General features: G+C 48.3%; 8 protein-coding genes and 1 non-coding gene across 9 annotated transcripts; 8 read left to right on the top strand and 1 right to left on the bottom strand.

The window, feature by feature from the left end:
• Window positions 1-288: 288 nt before the first annotated feature.
• On the top strand, window positions 289-359 carry ACHE_t10010A. The gene has a single exon. It is a non-coding gene; the product is annotated as a tRNA-Gly (tRNA).
• Window positions 360-483: 124 nt separating this feature from the next.
• ACHE_10650A (uncharacterized protein) lies at window positions 484-2,774 on the top strand (the record flags this gene model as incomplete). Its single annotated transcript, XM_043281631.1, has 2 exons — window positions 484-2,643; window positions 2,700-2,774. 2 exons carry the CDS (start codon window positions 484-486, stop codon window positions 2,772-2,774), a joined length of 2,235 nt encoding a protein of 744 aa, XP_043131770.1.
• Window positions 2,775-6,124: 3,350 nt separating this feature from the next.
• On the top strand, window positions 6,125-7,760 carry ACHE_10649A (putative aldehyde dehydrogenase; the record flags this gene model as incomplete). Its single annotated transcript, XM_043281619.1, has 4 exons — window positions 6,125-6,170; window positions 6,218-6,668; window positions 6,720-7,413; window positions 7,467-7,760. 4 exons carry the CDS (start codon window positions 6,125-6,127, stop codon window positions 7,758-7,760), a joined length of 1,485 nt encoding a protein of 494 aa, XP_043131769.1.
• A 1,110-nt stretch (window positions 7,761-8,870) lies between these two features.
• Window positions 8,871-10,566, top strand: ACHE_10648A (putative amino acid permease; the record flags this gene model as incomplete). Its single annotated transcript, XM_043281608.1, has 2 exons — window positions 8,871-10,391; window positions 10,444-10,566. The coding sequence occupies 2 exons, from the start codon at window positions 8,871-8,873 to the stop codon at window positions 10,564-10,566; spliced, it is 1,644 nt and encodes a 547-aa protein (XP_043131768.1).
• Window positions 10,567-10,839: 273 nt separating this feature from the next.
• On the top strand, window positions 10,840-12,371 carry ACHE_10647A (uncharacterized protein; the record flags this gene model as incomplete). Its single annotated transcript, XM_043281597.1, has 5 exons — window positions 10,840-11,076; window positions 11,139-11,327; window positions 11,385-11,892; window positions 11,964-12,106; window positions 12,162-12,371. The coding sequence occupies 5 exons, from the start codon at window positions 10,840-10,842 to the stop codon at window positions 12,369-12,371; spliced, it is 1,287 nt and encodes a 428-aa protein (XP_043131767.1).
• A 28-nt stretch (window positions 12,372-12,399) lies between these two features.
• On the bottom strand, window positions 12,400-14,300 carry ACHE_10646S (anion exchange family protein; the record flags this gene model as incomplete). The annotated part of the gene is made up of 4 exons (XM_043281586.1): window positions 12,400-13,218; window positions 13,271-13,650; window positions 13,704-14,059; window positions 14,116-14,300. 4 exons carry the CDS (start codon window positions 14,298-14,300, stop codon window positions 12,400-12,402), a joined length of 1,740 nt encoding a protein of 579 aa, XP_043131766.1.
• Window positions 14,301-17,435: 3,135 nt separating this feature from the next.
• ACHE_10645A (uncharacterized protein) lies at window positions 17,436-18,494 on the top strand (the record flags this gene model as incomplete). The annotated part of the gene is made up of 5 exons (XM_043281575.1): window positions 17,436-17,647; window positions 17,695-17,828; window positions 17,875-18,027; window positions 18,076-18,402; window positions 18,451-18,494. 5 exons carry the CDS (start codon window positions 17,436-17,438, stop codon window positions 18,492-18,494), a joined length of 870 nt encoding a protein of 289 aa, XP_043131765.1.
• An 853-nt stretch (window positions 18,495-19,347) lies between these two features.
• ACHE_10644A (phosphate transporter) lies at window positions 19,348-21,037 on the top strand (the record flags this gene model as incomplete). The annotated part of the gene is made up of 2 exons (XM_043281564.1): window positions 19,348-19,664; window positions 19,711-21,037. The coding sequence occupies 2 exons, from the start codon at window positions 19,348-19,350 to the stop codon at window positions 21,035-21,037; spliced, it is 1,644 nt and encodes a 547-aa protein (XP_043131764.1).
• A 2,753-nt stretch (window positions 21,038-23,790) lies between these two features.
• ACHE_10643A (uncharacterized protein) lies at window positions 23,791-24,160 on the top strand (the record flags this gene model as incomplete). The annotated part of the gene is made up of 2 exons (XM_043281553.1): window positions 23,791-23,813; window positions 23,872-24,160. 2 exons carry the CDS (start codon window positions 23,791-23,793, stop codon window positions 24,158-24,160), a joined length of 312 nt encoding a protein of 103 aa, XP_043131763.1.
• Between the last annotated feature and the right edge of the window lie 399 nt (window positions 24,161-24,559).

Raw genomic sequence — 24,559 nt, 5'->3', positions numbered from 1 at the left:
AGTTTATTGGCCAGATTCTCAACGACGATAGATTTGCTCAGAGGTTGCCGTGCTCGTCCAGGATCTCGTTCGGTTGAGCTATATGAATGCATTCCAGTTGGTGCCATGTAAGTTCGGCGGTGCCTTTGCAGTTGACCAGTTTACTGATGATGGCAGTGATGTCGGGTGTGTGCTCTTTGATGATGCTGCCTACGTGGCTGTGGGAGAGAGGTGGGAATTGTATAATTCATACTCTACTTAAATAATTTGTCTTATGTATTCAACTAGTCAAAAATTAGACAACAAATAGCATCGTTGGTCTAGTGGTAGAATTCGTCGTTGCCATCGACGAGGCCCGTGTTCGATTCACGGACGATGCATTCCTTTTTTGTTTTTTTTTTTGGCCAGCTTTCACCGGCCCCGAACTTCGGCCTCGGTCTATTCAAAACACCGACTTATAGCAACGCTTCTGTTTATCGATATTGATCTTCTTTTCAACTCGAAATGGCCGACTTTACTCCCCGGAAACGTCGTCGACCGGCTCTTTCCTGTGTGCAGTGCCGGCAGCGTAAAGTGCGGTGCGATCGCGCGTTTCCTTGTGGTCCTTGTACGCGAGCCCGTCATCCTATACCATGCTCGTACGGTGAACAAGATGGCATTGAGAGCATTCAGAGCATTCACAGTTCTTCTCAGACGGCTTGGGATATGTCGCATTACTCGGACGTAAATGTTGCCGGCGATGAACCAGGCGATCAAGCAGCCAGGCCATCATTGCCCTTGGAACAGATGGTTCAAAACCTTCAACATCGAGTGCAGAGACTCGAACAAGTGGTATCCCTGAATCGAGATACTGAGCACTCTGTGCATGATAGAGGATTGTCTCAGTCGCTTTACGATCTGGGAAACCGCGTGTCTAATATCGAGCAACAACTCACCCGGGATAAGGCTGGAGTGGGGGGCCAGGATACTTTCATTCCGGCGGCTACATTACGCCTCAAAACTAGCCCAGAAAAGACAAAGGTTGCTGGCCAGAGCCATTGGACAAATGCATTCCACCAGCTGCGCATGCTGGAGAAGATCGACGACAGGCAGGCCGCGGAGATGAGAGAAAAGATCAAGAAGTGCAAGGGACTGCGCGCAAAGCTGAAACGTGTCCCTACACTGTGCGACGAGCCTTTCAAGAGCTTGGAACATGATGCTTTCTGGGAATCTTCTAATTGTATTGAGATGGTCAATGCGTATTTCCGCACCCTTGGACCCATTTATCGAATTCTACACTCGTCTTTTCGAGAGGAGTATAAATGGAGACTCGTTTCCAAGACAGAAACACCACCCCATAGCTTTTTGCTCAAAGCATTGCTGGTAGTTGGAATAGGGTCTGTATTCCATCCGGACAGCATACAGCGCAGTCATATTCGACCACAAGTGAACCGCTGGGTCCATGCTGCACAGTGGTGGCTTACAGGGCCTGATGAAAAGTCTGCACATAGCATTGATGGGTTACAAGTGTATTGCTTGATGCTCCTATGTCGCCAAGTCCATTCATTCAACAAAGAGGCCATCTGGGTTTCGGCAGGGTCACTAGTACGACTTGCCTGTAGCTTGGGCTTGCATCGCGACCCGAGCCATTTTCCGTCGTTGTCTCTGTATGAATGTGAGATGAGAAGGAGGTTATGGGCAGCGGTGATGGAAATAGCCGTACAGGCTTCGTTTGATGTTTCCATGCCACCGCTAATCTCAGGAGATGATCACGACACTGAACCGCCGATGAATATCGATGACAGCCAGCTCGATAAAAATACCAGAAGCGTGCCAATTGCGAAGCCAAATCACCAGCCTACAGATTCATCGATCCAGCTCCTTTTGCTAAAATCACTCCCGACCCGTTTACAAGTTGCTCGATTCAACAATCAGATTCGTCAACCAAAATCTTACGAACACGCATTGAAACTAGGGACCGAGCTTGAAACATTCTGCAAAGAATTTGCACATCTACAATCGCAGAACCTCTCCGAATCTGCCGAGTTCCACCACAAAGTCCTGGACACATTCCTGCGCAGAACAATCCTTCTTCTCTACCGCCCCTTCATACTCAAATATCCCCAAGACCAACGCTTCTACCTGGCCAGAAAACTTAGTCTCGAATCCGCCATGGCCATTGCATCCTACGCAGACAACACGGACATCGTCTCAAAACCACTCGATGATTACGCCAAGCTATCGATCTCGGGCATCGGCGCATTCAAAGGCGCATTTTCAATAGACACAATAATCGTCATATGTGTCGAGCTCGTCACGCAACTAGAAGAAGAAGCAAAAACAAGACCTCGCTTGCCAGAGAACGTCCTCCATAGAATGGCACAGGCATTCCGGAGACCAATCATCGACACACTGGAACATATTCAAGAACAATTACTCCAGGTAATTGGGCTTGGTATTCCTAGTATGAAACGGTGCGCTATTCTGTCTACGGTGATGGGCCAGATCAAGGCTATGGAGAGGACGGGTCAGTATACGAAGGATGATGTGTACGAGGCTCTTGTGGATTGTATAAAGAAATGCACTGGTGTTCTTGAGAGGTACATTGAGGAAATTGGAAGCGGCACTAGCGGGTCTGTTGATGAGTGGACGCCAATGACGTCGGACCTTGACGTTGAGTCTTTGGTAGGCCATACCTAACATGATTTTCTTTTCCTGATTTATTGCTAAATCTCTCGCAGCTACAGGAATTTGGATTTCCGTGGGATGATATTCCTTTGGATTTTTCCGGTGTTCAATCATGGACCGAGTCCTAAGCCCGTGCTTCCAACGATTTTCACTTGTGTTGAGGCATATCCTCTTCCCCCAGTTCCTCATAACAGTTATCAAATCCAGTCCATTCCAGTCCAGTATAGCTCAATACCTATATATTCACCCTTCAATCGAGGGATCCCGTTCCAGTCAACCACCGGTGTACAGATGCCCTAACAAGTCGAAGGCGTCTGCTAAGGAAAGTGAAATCGAGTCGCGCTTTTCGTGTTTCTGCGTCTTTATGCCTGTAGCGCCTGTTGATGGCTTAATGTGTCTCAATGTGTCGTATATGTATGTGAAATACGACCCTCCTGGAGGTTGTATCAGCTGAATAGCATACTGACGCGCGTATCCTCTTCAGTGAAGACATGCGCCGCCTTGCCGGATGGATTTGCAGCTTTGTACCAATGGCAACAATCCTGTCACAGATTGTACAGTTTTGGAGAACTGAGGGACGAATTTTTAGAGGTCTTCAGTCTTGGCATCGCATCTTTGTAACTTGATGCATCTTCTTAAACTAAACTCTGGGCAAAAGGGGAGCGCAATGCCCTCACCGGGCTGGCTAGCGAACAAAGAGAAGAACATCCATAAATATAGAACGCATCATTCATTATGTGGACACTCGTCGCAGTCGATCGTAGGGCACCACCCGAATGCATGACGAGGTGGTTTTGTATCTTTGATAGTCGGTTCATTAATTTAGTATACCAACGAAGATATATCGTGGGAGTATTAAATGCGAAAGTCCTGACAGTTGCATCTTGTTCCTCTTGAGCCCTGCGTCAAGGGCCCTCTGGGCGTCCGCATTTCGCGATTCACGAGTTCAGAATAGTTTCCTGTCTCTGGATCTGAATCAAGAGACAAACATCCAAGGTGTAGGAAGGCTTCCCCGGTTTAACGGTCCTCCACCCCTTCTCGTTTATGAGGTCTGGGAGACGCGATCAGAGCTTGAGCTTGAGCTCGCTTGAAAACTTGATGGGAACATGATGAAGGTTTGAATAAGAATCTTTCCTCTGTATGCTGCTAATGTACTTTCATGTCACATATCCTCAACAGACAATCAAGCGGTGCTTTATCTGTAGAAGAGAGCCATTACAGTTGTTCACATGACGTGGGAAGGGTTGTCTAAGGAACCGAATCACTTGCTTGCCAGGTCTGTCGGGAGAGGACGATAAAACAGCACTGAGTAAGAAGCAAGACCAAACGATTTTAAGAATGGATGTTTTGTCGATGAGGAGTACCGCATAAAGTGAGGGGATTGTAGTTTATTGAGTTGCTCACTGTTTAGGTCCACTTCATAAATTGCTCGGTTCAGTTCAAGAATTGATTTTCTCTGATGCTCATACCATCGAACTCATACCCTCGCCCCCCTTTATCCACAGACTCTGAAAAGAGTTTCGATACATGGTCAGTTGCAGTCCCTAAGCGGGCACCGCATATGCAGCGGTCGCCTCGCTTGCTATGACAATGACTCCATGATATGTGCAAAGAATGGGAGGTGTGCCTTTAACGACGGGTTTGGGACGGAGATGGTTGGGAAAGATGATTGAGAATATTCGGAAGATCAATTCGGAAGGATCAATTCCCTACATAACTTTCGCAAGGGAGCATTGATTCCACTTGGTTTGACGAAAAGAAGAATAATGACTTAAGAAGCAGGGAGTTCAATTGTGATCGTCCATGTGTCTTTGCGTTGCAAAAAGTTGCAGAGCTGTTCAAGCATGGTATCGACGACATTGAAGCAGACCACTCACAACGCTTCATGATGCTTCATGGATCATTTGGACACTGACAGAGAGGGTTTTGCTTGAAGTTCATCGGATGGTAGGGCCATCTCTTCTCAAGTTGATTGGTCCAGCGAAGGTACTATGATCGGAAGTGTGGACCCCCACATGGTGCTCAATGACTGCGTGTACGGTCGCATAGCGAGTATGCGCCAGAACGATTGCCGTGGCAGAGCTCTGATTTCTTTCAAATTCGTAATGAGTTGCTTTCTTGCGCGAGGGTGAGGCACGTTGATATCCGCCGATGAGAAGACCGACCATGATTTCCCGGATATTATCTCCTGAGTGATAATTAAGGCTGCTGACAAGGTCAATTGTCAAGTTCCATTTACCATGTTCAACGATATTATGACTCACTATATATAGGAACCAAAGGCTCCGTCGCCAATGCATTGTTCATCGGGATCTTGAATCGGGGGATCCTGTTACCGTCCACGTTGCTTTCTTGCTTAATATAAGAAATTCAACATAGGTGTACGATATCATCGTAGCGATAGCGTGGTGCTTTCAGGTGAGTGAAAAGGACAAACTATTCTACACAAGACTCAGCTAAGCTCCACAAATTATACATCATGGCCGTTTCACTTCTCCACAGTGAAAGCGCGGACCCAGCAACAACGTGAGGCTCATGTCCAGAGCATAACAGGAGAAATGGGTATACCATGTATCTCTGTATCGGGGCCACTCTGGAAAACACGGTACAAGGATGCGACAATCACAAACGAACAGCCGACAGTCGGTATATATGGAGAACACTCACTGGTAAGCTTCCCGTTTCCAGTATACATAAAGAGAGCTGACCACAGATGCTGAAAGAGTGGAAAGTATGTAAGAATCATCTAACCATATCAGTCACGATGTCAATAAGAATAAGATGGGAATACTAACTTTGGTAGAGTTTCATGGTTTCTGAAGCAACTGCTTCTTGTCATTTGACGGGAAGCTCGTATATAATTGTCGAAATCGTTTAGTGTCGTTTCGATGTCAATGGAACCTTTCAAGGGCCAGTTCACTGAGCATGACTTTTCAGATTGGGCACTAACAGGAATATATAACAAAGATAATAGTATATAATGTCCTCCAAGAATATATGCGGATAGAGAGTCAAAAGATAAGAAAGATGGAGAGAATAGTGGGAGTTCCACCACGATGTTAATCAGGTGACTTCTTTGTCTGAGCAAACGCCAACAATTTTCTATCACTTTCTACCCATTTCTGGAAAAAAGAATTGAATGGTTGTGGATTTGTGCACAAATTCAACAGCACCTGAGAGTGCTCCTAGATACAAGGATGTCGGGAATTGCCGTGTTAGGGTTAGTTAGTACATCGGGAAGACGATTCTTCCACACCTGCCCCCTTATGGTCACCGAAATAGGCATGCAACACAGCGAGCCGAGGCCCCAAGACGCGGGGATCCCTGACATAGTAGATCGTAAGTCTTGATATTCGGAATGCTCGGAATATCCATGATTGCGACACCACTCGGAATTATTCCGCCGTCGATGTTATAAGACAAAGTATCGCTGGATGATAAGCACGATCAATCTCAGTCTCACTGCAGAACAGACAAAATGACACAGGCAGTACTCTCCGGGCTCCAGGGCAGACCTATTAATGGTATTTTTACCCCTCGTGCTGAAGGATAACGTGCTGACCGACTATAGTCCACACCGGACTATTCATAAACAACCAATTCGTCCCCGCAACGAACAACCACATCCTCGAGACCACAAATCCAGCCAACTCCCGAAAACTAACCGACATCTCAGCTGCCCAGAAAGAAGATGTCGACCGGGCAGTTGAGGCATCCGAAGCCGCATTCCGAGAGTGGAAGACAACACCTCCCCAGACACGCGTGCGACTTCTTTCCAAACTAGCCGACCTTATCGAACGGGATTCCATCGAGCTAGCTTCGTTGGAGGCAATCGATGCTGGCATTCTTTATGGGGAGTCGTTGCATCTCAGCGTCCCGCAGGCGGTGGATACGCTGCGATACTTCGCGGGATGGGCGGATAAGGGCGCTGGGCAGTCTCTGCCTATCCCAAATGGACTGGCGTATACGCAGCATGAGCCTCTTGGGGTGTGCGCGGCTATTGTCCCGTGGAATGCACCACTGTATGCATACCAATGACTGTTGTTGATTCATACTAACACCGTGCTTACTAGCATGATAACAATCTGGAAACTCGCCCCAGCCATCGCAACCGGCAACGTCCTCATAATCAAAACCCCCGAACTAACACCACTTTACGGCCAAAAACTCGCCGCCCTAATCCTTGAGGCCCGCTTCCCACCCGGCGTCATAAACATCCTCTGTGGCGAAGGTAAAGTTGCAGGCCAAGCGATTGCAGAGCACCCCAAAATTCGCAAAGTCGCATTTACCGGAAGCACTCTAGTCGGTCGACAGATTCTGCGCGCAGCTGCAGAGACCAATCTCAAGCGGGTAACACTGGAACTAGGTGGGAAGGGTCCTTCCATCGTCTTTCCTGATGCAGATTTGGAGAATGCGCTATTTTGGACTACATTGGGGATTACGGCGAACAATGGACAGATTTGTGCGGCGGGATCGCGGATCTATGTTCATGCTTCAATTTATGAGCGGTTTCTTGAGGAGTTCAAGGGTAGAGTGGCTAAGGCTGTTCATGGGGATCCTTTGTTCGCGACAACTAGCAAGGGTCCTTTGGCCAGTGCAGGGCAACATCAGAAGGTGTTGGGCTACATCAACAGAGCCAAAGAAGTTGGCTCAAGATTGCTGTGTGGTGGAGAGGATCTGAATGGTAACTTCATCTCGAATACCGCGTTCGCAGACGTCAAAGAGGACGACACCATTATGAAGGAGGAGATATTCGGACCCGTGGCAGTAAGTCACGCCCAATTTTGCTCTTCGCGCCACATACTAACACCCGTAACCAGGCCATTGCGAGATTTGAAACGGAGGCTGAAGTGATCGCGAAAGCGAACAATTCAGAATACGGCCTCAGCGCTGCAATCTTCACCGATAACGTCAGTCGTGCGCATCGAGTCGCGGCCGCAATTGAGACGGGCCAAGTCACTGTGAACTGCTGGGGTAATCTTCATTCGAACACGCCATTCGGAGGCATGAAGCAATCCGGGTTTGGTCGTGATTTGGGAAAGGAGGCGTTGGATGGGTGGACGAGCACTAAGACGGTTAAGGTCCATTTGTTGTCGACTGGTGCTAAGCTTTGACGGAAAGATCGTGCATAGTTCTTCATTTTCTGATGTAAATTGTAGCGGTGCTGTGATACTGCCGTTGCTCACTGCCCGAGCTAAGCGATATACCGGATAGATGTTTACTCCGTATGCGGTTGGCTGCTTTGATCTCTTTCTTACTCCAAGAGCAAACAGAAAGTTATAAGCAAGGATGCGTTCATCTCCAAAGCCCTCACTCGACCACCGGGACGACTTTGATCGTCATTCGTGGAGAGAAAGCCCCGACGTCGACCTGCTCCCCAAAACATCCGACAAGTGTTCCACCATATACATAATTCATACCCCACCAGATCCGCGCAGAAGCGCTAGATGCCGAGTCCAAGATAGCTTACCCCCCGATATCTGATAACCTGGTCGATCAAGACTCAGAACCCGGTCGTACTCCTACGCAAGTTTACGGTGTTGGCTGTCAGTACTACTTCGCTTCACTTATAATTGTCCTTAATCGCTGACTGTGTAACAGATGCCAAAGAAGCTCTTTGGGGCCCACCCAGGGCAGCAGAAACGCGAGTGAGCAATCTTTGAACATTTTGACATCCGACCGTGACTCGTTAATCCGAAATCATCACCCAATTCTAGCTGCTATTAGGAGACAATTTACAAGACGGATACTCTAGACAGATAGAAGAGTTGAGATATATACAAGTAGAGTGTTAAACCACTATGCATCGGGATAATGATATATAAAAATTGTAATATATCGGTGTTATTCGCATACCGGCGTGGCCCACCCAGAGCTGGCTAATTTACAGATGAGTACAGAGCCGCCCGCCGGCTATCCTCTTACCTCTCTTTAACGAAATAATGGGCTCCGGACAGCCAATATGATTGTGCCCGAAAAGCTCAAGATCAAGTGGCTTCGATTCCGGTCATCGGGCGATTCGACCCCGACCCACCAAGTGACGGGACCGGGACCTTACTGAGCCAGCCCAATGAGCCTCTACGCTGTGGAGAAAAAGCAGTGGTGCGAAGAATGGAGCCCCGATGTTGTGATTCGCGCGATTTTAAAATTTCGGAAGATAGAATAAAGCTTGTTTCCCATCAGACACTTTTCAATTCTTCTTCCTCGGTCATGACCATGAAAAGATGAACAAGTCCGACTTCCCTGAGGATCACATCCAGTCGACTCCTGCAGACTATGTCGACTATGACGCAAACCCCAAGGAGGAACTGGCGCTCAATGTCGGCGGCCGTGCTGCATTGCAGCGCCGACTGCGGAACTACCAGGTCACCATGATCGGTTTCTGCAGTGGTATTGGTACCGGTCTGTTCGTGGGCACTGGGGCGGCCTATGCCAAGGCTGGCCCTGCTGGATTGCTGCTCGCATACATTGTCGTCGGACTGGTTCTGTGGTGTGTGATGCAGAGCATTGCTGAGCTGGCAACGCTTTTCCCAACCGCCGGGTCCTTCCCTCACTGGGCTACTCGCTTTGTCGATCCGGCTGTCGGCTTCTCACTCGCTATTTCATACGGATACTGTTACACAATCGCTATCGCTTCGGAGACATCTGCAGCCGCTGTCATTGTTTCTTATTGGACGGACATTACACCTGCAGTTGTGATCACTGTTGGGTTGGTGCTAATTTTGGCTATCAATTTGATGAGTGTGCGATTCTATGGTGATAGTGAAGTTGTTGGAGGTGCCGTGAAGGTTCTCTGCTTCCTTGGCCTTGTGATTGTCTCTATCGTTATCACTGCAGGTGGGGGACCAAACCATGAGGCTATTGGCTTTCGGTTTTGGAACAATCCTGGGGCATGGACAAACTACAACGGTATCACTGGTCCCACAGGCCACTTTCTCGGATTCCTTTCGTCTTTCGTCAACGCCTCGTTTAGCTTCATTGGTGTCGAGACTGTTGTTATCACAGCTTCCGAGTCCGTCGACCCGCACCGTGCTATTCCAAAGGCTGCCCGCCGAGTGACTTATCGCATTGCCTTTTTCTACATTCTCGGCGCCCTCCTCATCGGCATCATCGTGGACCCACGGAATTCAAATCTTGTTTCCGGCTCTGACAACGCGAACAGCTCGCCATTCGTGATTGCCATCAAGAATGCCGGTATCACCGCGCTGCCCTCTATTGTGAACGCATGCATCCTCGTCGCCGCTTGGTCCGCCGCCAATTCTTACTGCTGGGTCGGGTCTCGCATGATCGTTGCCATGACCACAGACCACCAGCTGCCTCAGCTCTTTGGACGCGTGGATAAGAACGGAGTGCCATACGTGGCTGTTATTACTGCTTGGCTTTTCGGCCCCCTGGCGTATCTAAGTCTTGGATCCGGCGGTGCAGCGCAGGCCTTCACCTGGCTTCTGAACCTGAGCACTGTAGCCGGTCTGATTGCCTGGGCAACCCTTTGTTTCTGTTACATCCGCTTCTACGCTGCAATGAAGAAGCAGGGTATCGGTCGAGAAAGCCTCCCGTGGAAGGCGCCATTTCAACCTTATACCGCATGGTTTGGCTTTATCATGTCTACCGTCATCACATTGATTGCAGGGTTTCCCGTCTTCCTCAAGGGCAACTGGTCAACGTCTGATTTTGTTGCATCTTATATTGGGATCCCTATCTTCATTGTGCCTATGATTTGCTGGAAGCTCTGGCACCGTACCAAGGTTTGTTGCTTTTCCATTCTTGAAGCACAGTTGTTAACCTATGATTCTACAGTTTGAACGTGCCGCCAATATTGATTTATGGTCCGGCCGTCTTGTGGACGGGGAGATTATGCCAGAGGAAGACGCACATGCACATAAAAGCCCGGGGCGAAAGTTCGTCGACTGGCTATTCTGAAATAATTTCCATTGTATATACATAAAGAGACGCACATAAGCTAGTATCCTGACCAATCGAAGGGTTGACCTTGGTGAACTCAATGCAATCCTCACCGTCATTGTGTAACCGTGCATCTCTATCTGCATGGTAGTAATATGCAATGCACGGATACCCAAGCTGACAATCCCGTTCTCGGTACGGAGTCTATAAGAGAACCACTTGACATTTATTTGATAAATTTTTCCTCTTCTTTTTGTCTTCCTCAATCACTCTATCATATACCAACCCACAATGTCAGCCGCTCATCAAGTCATGCTGAAGAGCGTGGAGCAGGGCTCCCCGTTCACCGTCGACAACATCCCCTTCGGCGTCATCTCGACGCCCGATAATCCAAAACCACGATGCGCAACGGCTTTCGGAAACTATGCGATAGACCTGAGCGCACTTGAGCGAGATGGATTTCTTAGCGATATTCCGGGGCTCGAAGGGAAGGGTGAGATTGAAATGACAGGTAATGTCTTCTCGCAGGTATGTGTTCAGTTCAATGATTTGTAGAGCTGGTGACGGATTGCTGATATGCAGTGAAACAGCCCAATCTCAACGCATTCGCAGCGATGCCAAAAGAGATTCATCTCAAGGTTCGAACCTCCCTCATCAGATATTTCCACGGTGGTCTTCCGCCGAGTTATTATATCCCGCTCGACACTGTGACATACCACTATCCCATGGACACATCCAACTTTTCGGACTTCTTTTGCTCATTAGAACATGTGAAAAACGTACGTCTCTCCCCCGTCTCCACCCCTTGAACGCACCCACTAACCAGTCCACCACAGTGCGCCAAAGTAATGAACGCCCCCATAACCCCAAGCTTCTTCTCGATTCCCCCGGTCTATAACGGCCGCACCTCCAGCCTGAAAATCACAAACACCCCTATCCATCGCCCCCGCGGTGTAATCCAACCATCCCCCAGTTCCCCGCCAACCTACGCCCCAACACAAGCCCTCGACTTCGAACTCGAAATGGGCGTCTTCATCTCGAAGCCCCTGCCTTCCGGCGAGGTACTTGACATCCGCAACGCGCGGGAGCATATCTTCGGGTTTGTGGTGTTGAATGATTGGTCTGCGAGGGATATCCAGGGGTTTGAGATGGCGCCGTTAGGGCCGTTTCATAGTAAGGGGTCTGGGACGAGTATTTCGCCGTGGATTGTGACGTGTGAGGCATTGGATCAGGTGGCTTGTCCGGTTAAGGTGAGGCAGGAGCCAGGGCCGTTGCCGCATTTGGAGTGGAAGGGGGAGGTGGGGGAGGCGACGTTTGATGTTAGGCTGGAGGCGAGGATTTTGCGTACGCCTTTTTTTTTTTTTTTTTTGACCCTGATGTCTTGGTTGTTTGTGAAGCTGACTGGATGTACACAGGGAATGGAAAATCCTATAGTGTTACCTCGACTAACCTGAATGAGTTATACTGGACGCCCTATCAGCAATTGACGCATTTGGCCAGTGCGGGTGAAGGGCTGACCACGGGTGATATCTTTGGGACAGGGACTATCACAAGCGATGTAAGTCTAACCTGTATTGTTTTATCAGACTATGCATTATACTGACGCGAATCAGCGAACAAACTTCAAAGGCGAAAAAGACGGAATTGCCTGTTTGATCGAGCGAAAAGTTCCAGAAAACGAGTTATACGAGCTCAAGACCGACGGAATCCAGTTCCTGCAAGACTGGGACGAGGTAGTGATGGGAGGATGGTGCGTGAATTCTAGAACAGGCGTGAAATTCGGCTTTGGCGAGTGTCGGGGGAAGATCCTCCCTCCGAAATAGTGCATATAGGGAAGATAGGTAGACGTTGTCACCGATGATAAGTCCCAAATCGCTGTTGCCCATCCGCCCTCTTCTGCTGCTGCTCAGTATCCATGTCCTCCGGCCGAGTCGGACGCTCACCAGGGAAGCTAGGCGGGCCACCCATACTCTCCAGCACGGCGGCGTTATTCGCCGTCAGACAGTCAAGAACCTGAAGTTCCTCCTGACTGAACCACTTAGGAAGAATCCACACTCGCCAGGGAACCAACGCAATGATAACAACAGGAAACCCAATTGCCGCGATGGTAAACGAAATAGCCAGACTCGCCGTGACTCCAAACAGCTGACACGCAATCCAGAGTATAATTTTCCTCTGCCGGACCTTAAGTAACGGCTCATGCCTTGCCACAAATCGATGATCCAGTAAGAGAAACACGGACTTCTTAAGAATCCCATTCCCTCCAATAGACCCCCACCCCACTGTGAAGAAAACCCCTGCAAACACCGCCGCAGGCATAGTATGCAGCACAATAAGTAATGGCCCCGTCATGGTCCCGATAATTCCTAGCCCCATAAAAAAGTGTGAAACGCGCTGTTCAACGACACTAACGGGTTTCATGATGTGCCGACGGATTTCCGCGCCCTCGCGTTCGCCCTCGCGTTCGCCCTCAGCCATCGAGACGATGTCGAGCTCCGTTCGGAAGTTTACGAGGGAGTTCGTATGCACGGGGACTTGGCCGTTGGGCATGGGGACGCCGGTTATACCGGCGAGGAAGGTGGTGATGCCGAGGAGGAAGAAGTCCCAGTGGAAGCCGGTGGGCTTTTTGAGGGGAAATCGGCGGGCTTGGGCTGTAAGACTGCTGATGTTCTGTGGGCGCCAGTATTAGCATAAGTATTACGGTCAGTGTGCGAAGACGTACATGGTCGTAGTAGAAAAGAAGCATAACTAGGGATCCAAACGGCATCGCCGCAAATACCCACTTCACATCAAGTTCCCAGAAGTGAATCAGCCAACCACGCGGTTGGGTGGGATAGAACGCCCGTGAAATGGGCACTCTGGAGATATCCGCGGCTTTGAGATTACCCGGGATGTGCGAGAAGCCTACCCAGAACATAGTAGCAAAAACATATGCATAGTCTGTCAGTAGGGCGCGAATGGTCGGCCGAAAAACGGTGCTTGTTGCCAATAGTTCAAGAGCGTAGACAGTTAAGAAGTAAAGGATCGCGATCATGCAGCTCATGAATCCGGCTGCAAGTCCTACTTTGCTAAACTCATGCACTAGTTCTCCCACCCCTTTGGCTAGTGGACATCAGACGCTCATTCTTGAATGGGGTATGGCTTTGGGTGCTCACATAGATAGACGATTCCAATATACATTCCAAATGACTCGGATGAAAAATCCGTGACATAGCGCATATAATCACATAGATTACACACAGCCACAATCCAATGAAAAATTGCCGCCCAAATAGCCGTCCAGCACATGAAGTTTGCATAGATCACAGGTTCGTACCGCGTTACGATATTGAAGATCGTATAGTTGAATAGCGAGATTAAACCGGTGATCCCGACAATATTCAGTGGCTGCGCTCCAAAAACGCTAAATATAAGGGCTGCCATGGCTGACGAAAAGAGCGCTTCATTGATTCCAAAGAATTGGCCTGTTCTGCGATACATGTCAAGCGTGAATGCAATAGCCGGAAGGATGCTATACTGATCAGTGCGCCCGACTCTTGGAATGGATAGGGGAGGAATGGGACATACTTGGCGCAATACATATGGACTGTACTGGCCACTGTTCGATAGGTGAAAGCATCTGTAATATCGCTGCGATAGTAGGGCAGACGGCGTTTGATGTCGTGATACATGCCCCGGAAGGGCCGCAGTGGACGGAAGCGCTTCCACCCTGTGAGACCTTCGTAGGTGTAGGTAGAGTTTCCTGAGGCCATATCGACCAGGACTGATTCAATGAGACTAATAACACCGCGGACAGAGAAGTACAAGGGAAGAAGAGAATACAAGTAAGTCCAAGTCTAGTCCTGGCAGGCTTGTGGATTCTTGTACCGCATGCGTTCCTCAAGACCGGTGGTCTTAGGGTTTGGCAGCGCCTCTCTGACCCCCGTGATCTATATCCATATACAATAACAGAAGAGATTCAGCCAAAAGAAAGCTCTTAGAGCCATTGATTCCTACTATCTGGAGTGTAATGCCATGACATCATCGTTAACTCATTCTAGGTACAGACAGGTACAACATTGCCGAATTGACGAATTTCCGAGATGAGAAATCTTACCACTATCGGAAATTCTCAGCATCAGTAATAACTGGCCGCATGTGGCCTTCTGAAGTGAGCCCGAAGGATTAAGATTCTAGAAAATTTAGAGACCACTACATACCAGTAAATACTTAGGCGGCTCTATTACTTTGAACCTAACGGCAGATATAAACAACATGGCTTTTCTCTACTAGAAAGCGCTACAATGGCATCAAGTGCTTCGCGAAAATCCCGCGCGTTTATTGATAATACAAACAGCAAAGCTGGTGCATGTGTTGCACAAATTACAAAGATGTCAAACACACCTCAGGTGAACGAAAGTATAATAGCCGGGGCAGTAATGATTTGGAACATTTGATCGCATTGACAGTTGTCTAAATACATGTCGATGTTGATAGGAAAAGCTACACTTTATTATTTCTGAGTTTGCTGAATCCATTTTATTGTTTTCAAAAGATATCGGGAGAGAACTCAGTTACCAAGGTGATTGAAGCTATTCTAGATACCATACATTATCCAAATCTACCGTTATACTTGGTGGAAAGTTGTCGAATACAGAATATAATTAGTATCAGGTATTACGACCAGGCCTGCGAAAGAAGAAAGGAAAAAGAAAAGAAAGAGAGTGGAAATTCAAGAATATCAATCAAGCACCATAATGAACATACGGAACCCATAAAAATGAATCAATTTGCTCCTCCATAGGGCGGCGGCGAGCAGCAATCGGTACAGCGTCCCTTTCCTTGTCTGCGCCTACTTCAGGGCTGATTCCCGAAGCCCTCCAACTCTCCTTCCAGATTCTGTAGATCCTCCTCTGTGCTATCTTCTCCGCCACCATCCTGCGCGTGACTGTCTTTTGATTGAGGACTTGTCTGGATTATTGTTCGACCACGGTCCCGAACATATGGAGTCGCTCTGTAGAGCCCCAGTACCACTGCTCTATCTGTGAGCTTCTCTTCTCGTAATGTTTCGTACACGGTATTGGCTATGTCAACGCAATGACTATCAGAAACTTATCAGAGAAATTCGATGGAGTGTCGAAAGCCTGCAAGCTGACACAGTGATAAGGTAAATGACCTCGTCAGCTATGTGAAGGAATCTGCTTCTGGCAGTGGAGCAGGAAGAGAGATATGCTAAAAATGGGGATGCTTCCTGTAGAGTTTCCCGGGGAAGCTTTTCCACGGTCAAAGGGTTAGTCTCCCAGTCTTTCGTCAATATACAGCTTTTTTGAGAATCGGTAAATGAGGAGAGGCCATGCCCTGCAAAGTGGAGGATCTTGCACTCTCATGTGTTTCGGGACCTCGCCTGTGTTCTCGATGCCTTTAGTCACGGTCAAGCCCATTATGTTGAGAATTGGCTCGATGGTAGTCAATCCTTCAGTAGCGAGCGGTAAGGTGTCTGATGGTGTGTTTCGGCCATAGAAACTAGGAGACCATGCCGGAACTGAACACTAGAAGCAACATGGATGGGGCGCTTCCGACTGTGAACCAGTCATTTAATGAACGGCATGTAAGATGAGATCAGTCGGTCAATCACTGTCTGGCGGGATCTACTGCCATGGATCCCTGCAGTATGGATTGGGAGAAATGACATTGCATAAGTTGTTATCCACCAAATATGAGGCCATTGGTCGCCCTCTGGAGGCTGTTTTATTCCGAGCGCTTCCAGTATTGGAAGCGCGATTATTTCCCGCATCAATTCGAGTAGTGGTGATAAGAATGATGAAGAATACTCGGGAAGAGCCTGGTCCCTGCTTAGTTGCGGCTCCCATGCTAGCAGCTTTTTTGAGGACTTCTTCAAGTCCCAGATCCTTTAATGGGATAGCTCTGATTTGGCTTTTTTTCAATGAATGCATTACACCGAAGAGAACTGACATTAATGACAAATATCTAGCAGCTACCGAGTCCGTGGCAACTACCACTGACCATATTTACATCAGCACCATGAACTTGCTCAATAATCTAAGTGCACAAGATGCCCCCGCCCAAAGGAGCTTGGAAAGCCACTCCTGACCTGTGTATTAGTTTCTTGGCCTGTCCCTTTGTCAGCGTTAAGCATAGTCGTCCATCTCAACTAGCAGTCTCTGCAGTCCAAGGCGGTTCTCACGCGGTGAGATATCCGGATAACTATTGGACGCAGTTGGATAAGAGCTGTTTATGCGGGAAGCAGAGTTGTCGGTTTAGTTGAGAAAGGTCATAACTATACAATCTAATAATCTTAATTTCATCCATCCAATTTCTATCCGTTGCACAGTAAAGTCAAAGAACACTATCCGAGACAAATCCAATTTCAGGCGATGTAGATCTCTTGTTCCAAAAATGATCCAGAAGCCTCACTGACATTTGGTCATGTTTAAGTTCAAGGCCAAATTTGGGCGCGATTAAGTTCGGGGGCAAGAGATATGCTTTCACAAATATTCATATGATCGGGCTCAATTTGTATGTCCAAATGCACCAATTGAGACAAAAGTATCGTATTCTACATATTGAACGGACTCGATCATATCTTATCATGTCTGTGTATGGGAATATCCCAAAAAGGAAATACCCAAACTCGGCCCACAGCACCAATCCCGCCCCACGGTGGGTTCACGTGTCTGAGCAGAGTCTACGCCCATGGTTGGCATTTCTTCCTCTTCCATAAATAATCGCCGACCATTTGTTTGCTTACGTTTGCTTTTTCTCCCCCCTGTCAGTGATGAAAGTCCGTCGGTGATCACTCGGATCAGCGCAGTTCAATTTTCCTTTTTCTCACCATTACAGATGTCTTCAGGCCCTCCCAAGTGAAAGAAAAACGAGCGATATTGGCCATGAGCCAACATCCATACGACTCGGAGGACTGGCCTCTCCCGAATACGCCCAGAGAGAGCATACTATCCTCGTCGACGCGTTCGTCCCGCTCGTCGCAGTTCATCCCGCCGTTGAGTCCGGGGACGTCATCTCAGGGTTCGGGGTCAAGGAAGACGTCGTACTCGCTGTACGACGATGTAGTGCGGTTAACTTTGAATCCGAGTGTGACTGTGTATGTTTATGCCCCCGGTTGGCAGGTGGATGTGGCTAATTGAGCAGTACGTTTGTGCGACATAACAAGTTGTTTCGACTAAGGTATCTGTATATCGACATTTGCAAAGATGGAGGCGGGGCATTGAAGTGTTTGGAGTTGAATGGTGGCGTGGGCCAGCAGACTGCTTTTGTGCATAGCTGTGGGTATATCGTTCTCTTTGGATGTTACAGATGCTGATTCTCTAGTTCATGATACGAAACTTCCTGTCCCGCACTTGGAGCATCCCAAGTTACCTCATGAGCCGTCGCTTCGGGTATCGTTTTTGGACGAACAGACAGTGCAGACAGCGCATACGGTATTTACGACGCAAATATCCTACACTTTTGACGATGAGCAAGGTATTCTCCTTTATTCCTTGATTGAGAAATTGCTGCTGACACGCACAGATGCTGTACAATTCCAGGAGCTCATATTAGCATCAAAACTCGTTTTCATCGCCGGCATCGCAGAAGCTAAATCGAAAGGTCGCGGCGAAGAATGCATCAGCCAGAATCTACGCATTCTACAAGATTATAATGGAAAGCAAGTGATGCTCTTCTTCGCCAATTCATTAAGACGAGAGGCTAAACGCTACGTCTCAATACCGGTCAGCTGCATCGAGAGCATCAACCCGGGTAAGAAAGCCGGGAAGCCGGTCGTTCTACAATTACAGCCAAATTTCGATCTTCTATCGCAAATGAAGGTCTTACAGATTCAATTTCTTGATGACAGCGGTAAGTCTGCCTCATTTCTCTACATAATGCCATACTGACGCCGGGCAGATCGAATTCGTTTCTGCGAATTTTTGTCCGCGCAAAAGATCTAACGTGTCTCTATTCTCTCGGTATCCGGATGGGGCTATCTTGGGATCCATGGTCAGGCGTTCAGGTGGAAACAACAATACCCTTTCTGTATTTCTTTGGTTTTTAATCGGATAGTCCAAATCAATCACGGCATGGCCTGCACGTGTAATCTCAACTACCTCCAATGGCATTGTACAATTCCCGCATGTGCACTGTCCCACAGGTGACAAGTGGACCCCTCACGTTGTTGGTCGAGCCTGTCGGTCCGCTGGCTTGGGGCACGTGTAGCTATTGTTTAACTATAATTGGCGTTAAAGGGTCACCCACCGCGGGCGCTAAGACGGGCATTAGCCAGTGACAGCAACGGCCGAGTAACCTTAAATCAGCACTACTGCAGGACCACTAACTCGGGTACATGGATTCGGTTCCTGACCCCTCTTTGTTATCGTGCTTTGGTCATCGCAACTTTTAGCCTCATGGTGGATTTCTTTCTTTTCTTGTTTCCTAGCTCAGGAGGTATTTCTTACATATACACAATGTACTGCTTCTATCAGCATAGCACACCCTAGATCCTTCGCTATGGGCCGCTTACGCAGCCGGCTGTACAAGACCGATCGGGCTCGGGATTTTGAGCATGAGCAGGTACGTCGGTCACTGCAGCTTGGTGTATTGCACTGATTGACAAATGTGATCTGTAGGACCGCCAGGTTCGCATGCGACAGGTCTACGAGACCATCGACCGTCAACACTTCCAATGGATCGTGGTGCTCGTAGCCGGAGTCGGCTTCTTTCTGGATGGATACACGGTACACACCACACACCTATCTCTGTCCTATCCGATTACCAAAACTGACTTTGTAGCTCTTCGCAAGCAACATGGCCCTCCCCATGGCTAGCTACGTCTACTGGCAGAACGACGCATCGGGAAAGCAATTGATGTGCATCAACATCGCCACGCTGGCAGGCACATTGTTGGGGCAGGTTCTGTTTGGCTATCTCGCGGATCGATACGGGCGGAAGAAGATGTACGGTGTGGAGTTGACGCTGTTGATTACATCGACGCTGGGAGTGGTTATGTCGTCGACGGGAGTTCATAATAGCATGGATGTGTTTGCGTGGTTGGTTTGGTGGAGAGTCGTGGTTGGGATTGGTGTTGGGGCGGATTATCCGCTTAGTGCTGTCATTACTTCTGAGTATGTATGCCCTTGGGTTCTGGATGGGTATGGCTAACGGCTGCAGATTTGCTCCCACGAAACACCGCGCGCGCATGTTGGCCACCGTCTTCTTTATGCAACCCCTCGGACAGATCGCCGGAAACCTCGTCTCCATGATTGTGGTCGCAGCAGGCAAAAGCCACGAACATGAGACGATCGACAGCGTCCGTTCTGTCGACAGCATGTGGCGATGGGTGATCGGGATCGGAGTCATCCCAGGCGCCATCGCAACGCTCTTCCGTTTCGCCATTCCAGAATCTCCTCGCTTCCTAATGGAAATCGAAGACGACCCCGTGCAGGCCGAGTTCGATGCCACAAACCTGTTCAACTTCACCCCCCAGTCTCCGACCAGTCCACCAGCGACCGCTGTATCTATGACGAGTTGGCAGGATCTTCCTATGCCCGCCCTATCGATTACCGGACACTCGATCGAAGATCGCGCATCCTCGTCTCAAGTGGAGATGATCCCACCGGCAACCCTCAACTCACACTGGGGTCTGACAAGATCCGACATCGTACAATACTTCTGGACAGAGGGGAACTGGCGCATACTAGTTGCCACCGCGTCAGCATGGTTCCTCATGGACTTTGGCTTCTACGGAATCAGCATGTCAAGCCCGCAGTTCCTAGCTAAGACATGGGGATCATTGCATATCCGAGGCGCTGCTCCCCCGTGGCAGACGGATGATCGTCCCGAGGGGAATATCTACCAGATGTTCCTAGACTCGTCTGTCCATGGACTGGTCATTCTAAACAGCGGCTCCTTCTTCGGATGCCTGCTACTGATCCTAGTCGTACACAAACTCGACCGTGTCGGCCTCCAAAAATGGTCCTTCGTCGCACTAGCCGCCCACTTTATCGCCCTAGGAACCGTCTTCATAACCACCCAGACCGAAGGCGCCGTCGCAGTCATCCTCTACATCCTCGGCCAGATCCTCTTCAACTTCGGCCCCAACGCGACAACCTACATAATCCCCGCCGAAGTCTTCCCCACGCGCTACCGCGCCACCTGCCACGGTATAAGCGCCGCCTTCGGCAAACTCGGCTCTATCCTTGTCCAGGTCTTCTCCGCCTACTACCGCTTCAACCCCGCCGCGGACCGCGAATCGACCATCCGCCACGGCTGGTCGTTGATTGTCTTCAGCGCGTGTATGGTTGTTGGGGCTGCGGTGACGCATTTCTGGATTCCGAGCGTGCAGAGAGTTAATGGGAGGGGGAAGCTTTGGGGTGGGAAGCCGGAGACGTTGGAAGGGTTGGCGTTAGGGAGGTTAGGGGGGAGAAGTCGGTATGCGGGGACGGCGAAGGGGAGGGTTGTTAGGCCTTTGTCTTATGTTTCTTATCAGTTGGGGTAATTATGCTTATAGATATTTTGGGTCTGTATATAGATTGGTATTTGTATATATTTGGTTTAAACGTACATACACCGGCTGAGAACGGTAGTTGTCTAATTGAAAAGCCTGTCTAAGGCCTGACATAACCCTAGCATCACCTGCAAGCGTAGGTAAAGAATGCAGTCGTTGATGAACCCTTATAACTAAATTGAGGCCAACGGTAGACCCTGCTCCTTTCCCACAATACGCATGAGCTGTCTCCAATCTGAATGTAAACTGTACGACCATCTCGAAATCCATCTGGAGATATTCGAAACAACTAATCCCATCGTCCATCTGAGCTCGACGTTTACCAAAGCGCCATCCACCAAAGGTATCAAAAAACCGGGCTTGCCCATCCACCGATATCTCGCCAACTTTTCCAAATTGCACTGTTGCTGCCATATCGACTCGCGTTGCGCAGAAGAAGTCCTTCCTCGTTGATTGCAGTTACTACTGCGCATACTACTCTCAGTATATAGGATCCACCTGTCGCCATTCATCTGAAGATAACTTCAGATGATTACAGGAATTCTGTGTGCAGAAGCGATCAAAATATATTTGTAGTCGATTAGCACGGCGCAGCATAAGATATGTTGAATTCCAACGCGTTCGAACATCTTGGATTGGGACTAAACGAGGGGGCCGGGGCTGATTGGGTTGAGCAGGCTGGTCAGGTTGGAGATCTTTAAATATCTCTCGGCGCTGTGGGCTTGCATTGATAAAAACAGCAAGATTTCGGACCTATTAAAGAGTGATCAGGTTAGCAGATATTAGTGAAAAGCTACAGAAAACCTACCTTTTGCAAGGTAGTGGCAATATCACCACTCTTTTTAGCAGTCTTTTGAGCAGATTTATCAAGATCATCAGACCAAACTGCCTCAATAGCCTCATTCTTTGGATCTGCCTTCATCTGACCAAGTAGCTGCTTTAGGGCAAGCTGCATCACATGTGCAAGGCAGGGAGTTCGAATGATGAATGAGCCATGTATATCATATAGGCTCTCAACCAATGTGCTGTTATTAGATGCATTGTCTGTTGTAATAGCAAGAATGCGGTCTTCAATATCATACCTTTTGGAGTATATCCCAAAGGACACCACCTAAGTTGAGACCAGTATGTTGGCCAGACAGTGGTCCAAACCAAGTAATACCTCCCGATATTCCCAGTTTGAATCAATAAAATAGCCTGTAATTGCCATACATGCCTGACAAAATGGAGATGTCCAGCAGTCCAGGCTAATTGATAGCTTAGCCTGTGGAGGTAAGCTTTGAAGCATGCTTTTCTGCTGATTGTGAGAGATCATCTGAAGTCGACGCTGTATTGTTTTGCGAGAAACAGGTTCTGGAACAGAGGGTGCTGATTGGGCTAGTTGGATTAGGTCATGGAAAGCAGGGTGTTCAACAATTGCGAATGGGAGCCGTAGGGTGGTGATTGTAGTCACTAGCTGCTGGAGCCATCGATCATGAGAAAAGGGTTCAGAGGATGGGCGACGGGCCTATAAAGTAGGATGGATCAGTATATATCTTTAATATAGGATAGATAGAAGAAATACTGCATTGTGGTGAATATTTGGCCGCTTCCCATGAAGCTGTGCCTTTTTGCATGAAGCTTGGTGCTTTTTGATAGTGCTCGTGCCGTTGATCGATAGTTTGGATGATTCAGGGTATTCCCACAGGAATTACACATAACCTTGGACTCACCTGGCTGGTAATGGGCCACATGGCTAAAATCAGACCAAAGCTCTGTGTTTAGCTTCTTTCCGTCCCATTTAATCTGTCGTTGTATATCCTCAGATATACTGATATATACTTGGTAGCTATCACTGGGATTTGAGAGATGATTCGTTGCTTCTTATCATATCACTAATAGAATTTTGGACTGTGCAATCCATGGTGCCATTATACCTATGCTCCTATTAGTCATCTTCAATACTCATCCGTGTCTAGAAGGTGAGGTAGTAGCAGGGGTAGATGTTAAGATGCCATGGGATTATGCTACATATAATTTCGTAGACAGTTGAGTACCATACAAACACAGTACCAATACCAAGAATTCTTACGACTCTAACTACATCTATACTATTGTATATTGACCTTTTTCCTTCTTTTTTCTCTGTGAATAAAGTAGCGAGTATCCAGGTGCGGAGCTAATACTCCAAATGAATATGCTAAGCGGGCTTCCTCTTCTCGATATTCCCTCTGCTCTTTTGTGACTGCGTCTTCATATTGGGGATTAGAAGCCATTCTACGGCACCTTGGATAACCCAAATAACTAGAGTCCCAAGATGCCGTAGACCTGGACATGGGTACCCAAATGGGTACAGATTTCAGAATCGAAATACCCATATGGGTCCTTTTACCCAAGACGCTACTGTATTTACGAGAATTACGCATAATTTACTATATTAGTAGTGTGTATGTAATCTAAATACACTGTATTTTATTAACTTGGTCCAGGTATACAACATGGTGTCAGATTTTCTGATTCTTACTAGTTATCATGTCTGCTTATTGTTGGGTACCATAGTAGGCCAGGCTGTTTAGCTGGCTTGTGTGATCTGCATTCAGCTGAAAACCCCGCTATCCAGCTCAGCCCGGGAAAAACAGACTATTCTCCGCTGTCTGGTTATAAATACCCCTCTCTTACCTCCTCAATCCTCCATCTTCGTTCAACTCACTACCACTTGTTCCTCCTACCTACCAAACACAACCCACCAAAACCAACCCTTCAAAATGCCTTTCATTCCTGTCCCTGAGTATGTCCTCTTCATTAATAACGCAAACCATCTCTATGAGACTAATACAATATCCCAGGCCCGGGTTTTACGAACACATCATCAACAGACCCCTGCCCACCATCGTCCATTTCTGGGACTCACAAGGTCCACCTACCCAGGAATTCCAAATCTTGGAGTCGGGACACCACCCCGGTAGCGAGCTTGAGACATTCTTTGTTGATGTTTCCCAATTCCCTGTTCCAGACGGCCCGAGCGACGTGCCCGTGACGATCCTCTTCAATCAAGGCCAACAGTTGGATATTGCCGACGGTGGAGATATTCCCAAATTCTTCCAGCTTCTTGAGCGAGCTGAGCGAGGGTTTTGAAATTATGAAGCGGCGGCCTTGCCATGAATGATGTATTTAAGTGACTGACTTGGTATTGTTACGGGTCCCTCCGCCAGAAGGGCTAAAGACTTTCCTGGACGAGAATTACGAGTTGCAATAGCCGGATGCATGTGCCGTGTTAGGGCACCGGGCCTTATGGACCCGGAGAGGGTTAAAAAGGACCTCACATGTTGTATCTAGCTTCTTTTCCCCAAGGATTAGTCTTGTAGCCAATCCAGCTGTCATCGTTGATCCAATATACCTCACCCTCTAGCTGTTTCCCTTACCTAGTCGACAGGCTGACATACCCTGCGTTGTATGTCGTAACAGGTATGACCATTATCGAAGATTAAGGTCTATTTTCTGTTTATTCAATATTCTCTGGGTGTGGAAATGTGG

This window comes from Aspergillus chevalieri, chromosome 1, assembly GCF_016861735.1.
Source record: "Aspergillus chevalieri M1 DNA, chromosome 1, nearly complete sequence".
Lineage (NCBI taxonomy): Eukaryota > Fungi > Ascomycota > Eurotiomycetes > Eurotiales > Aspergillaceae > Aspergillus > Aspergillus chevalieri.
Note: the sequence above shows the minus strand (reverse complement) of the source record. Positions and strands in the feature narration are given on the sequence as shown.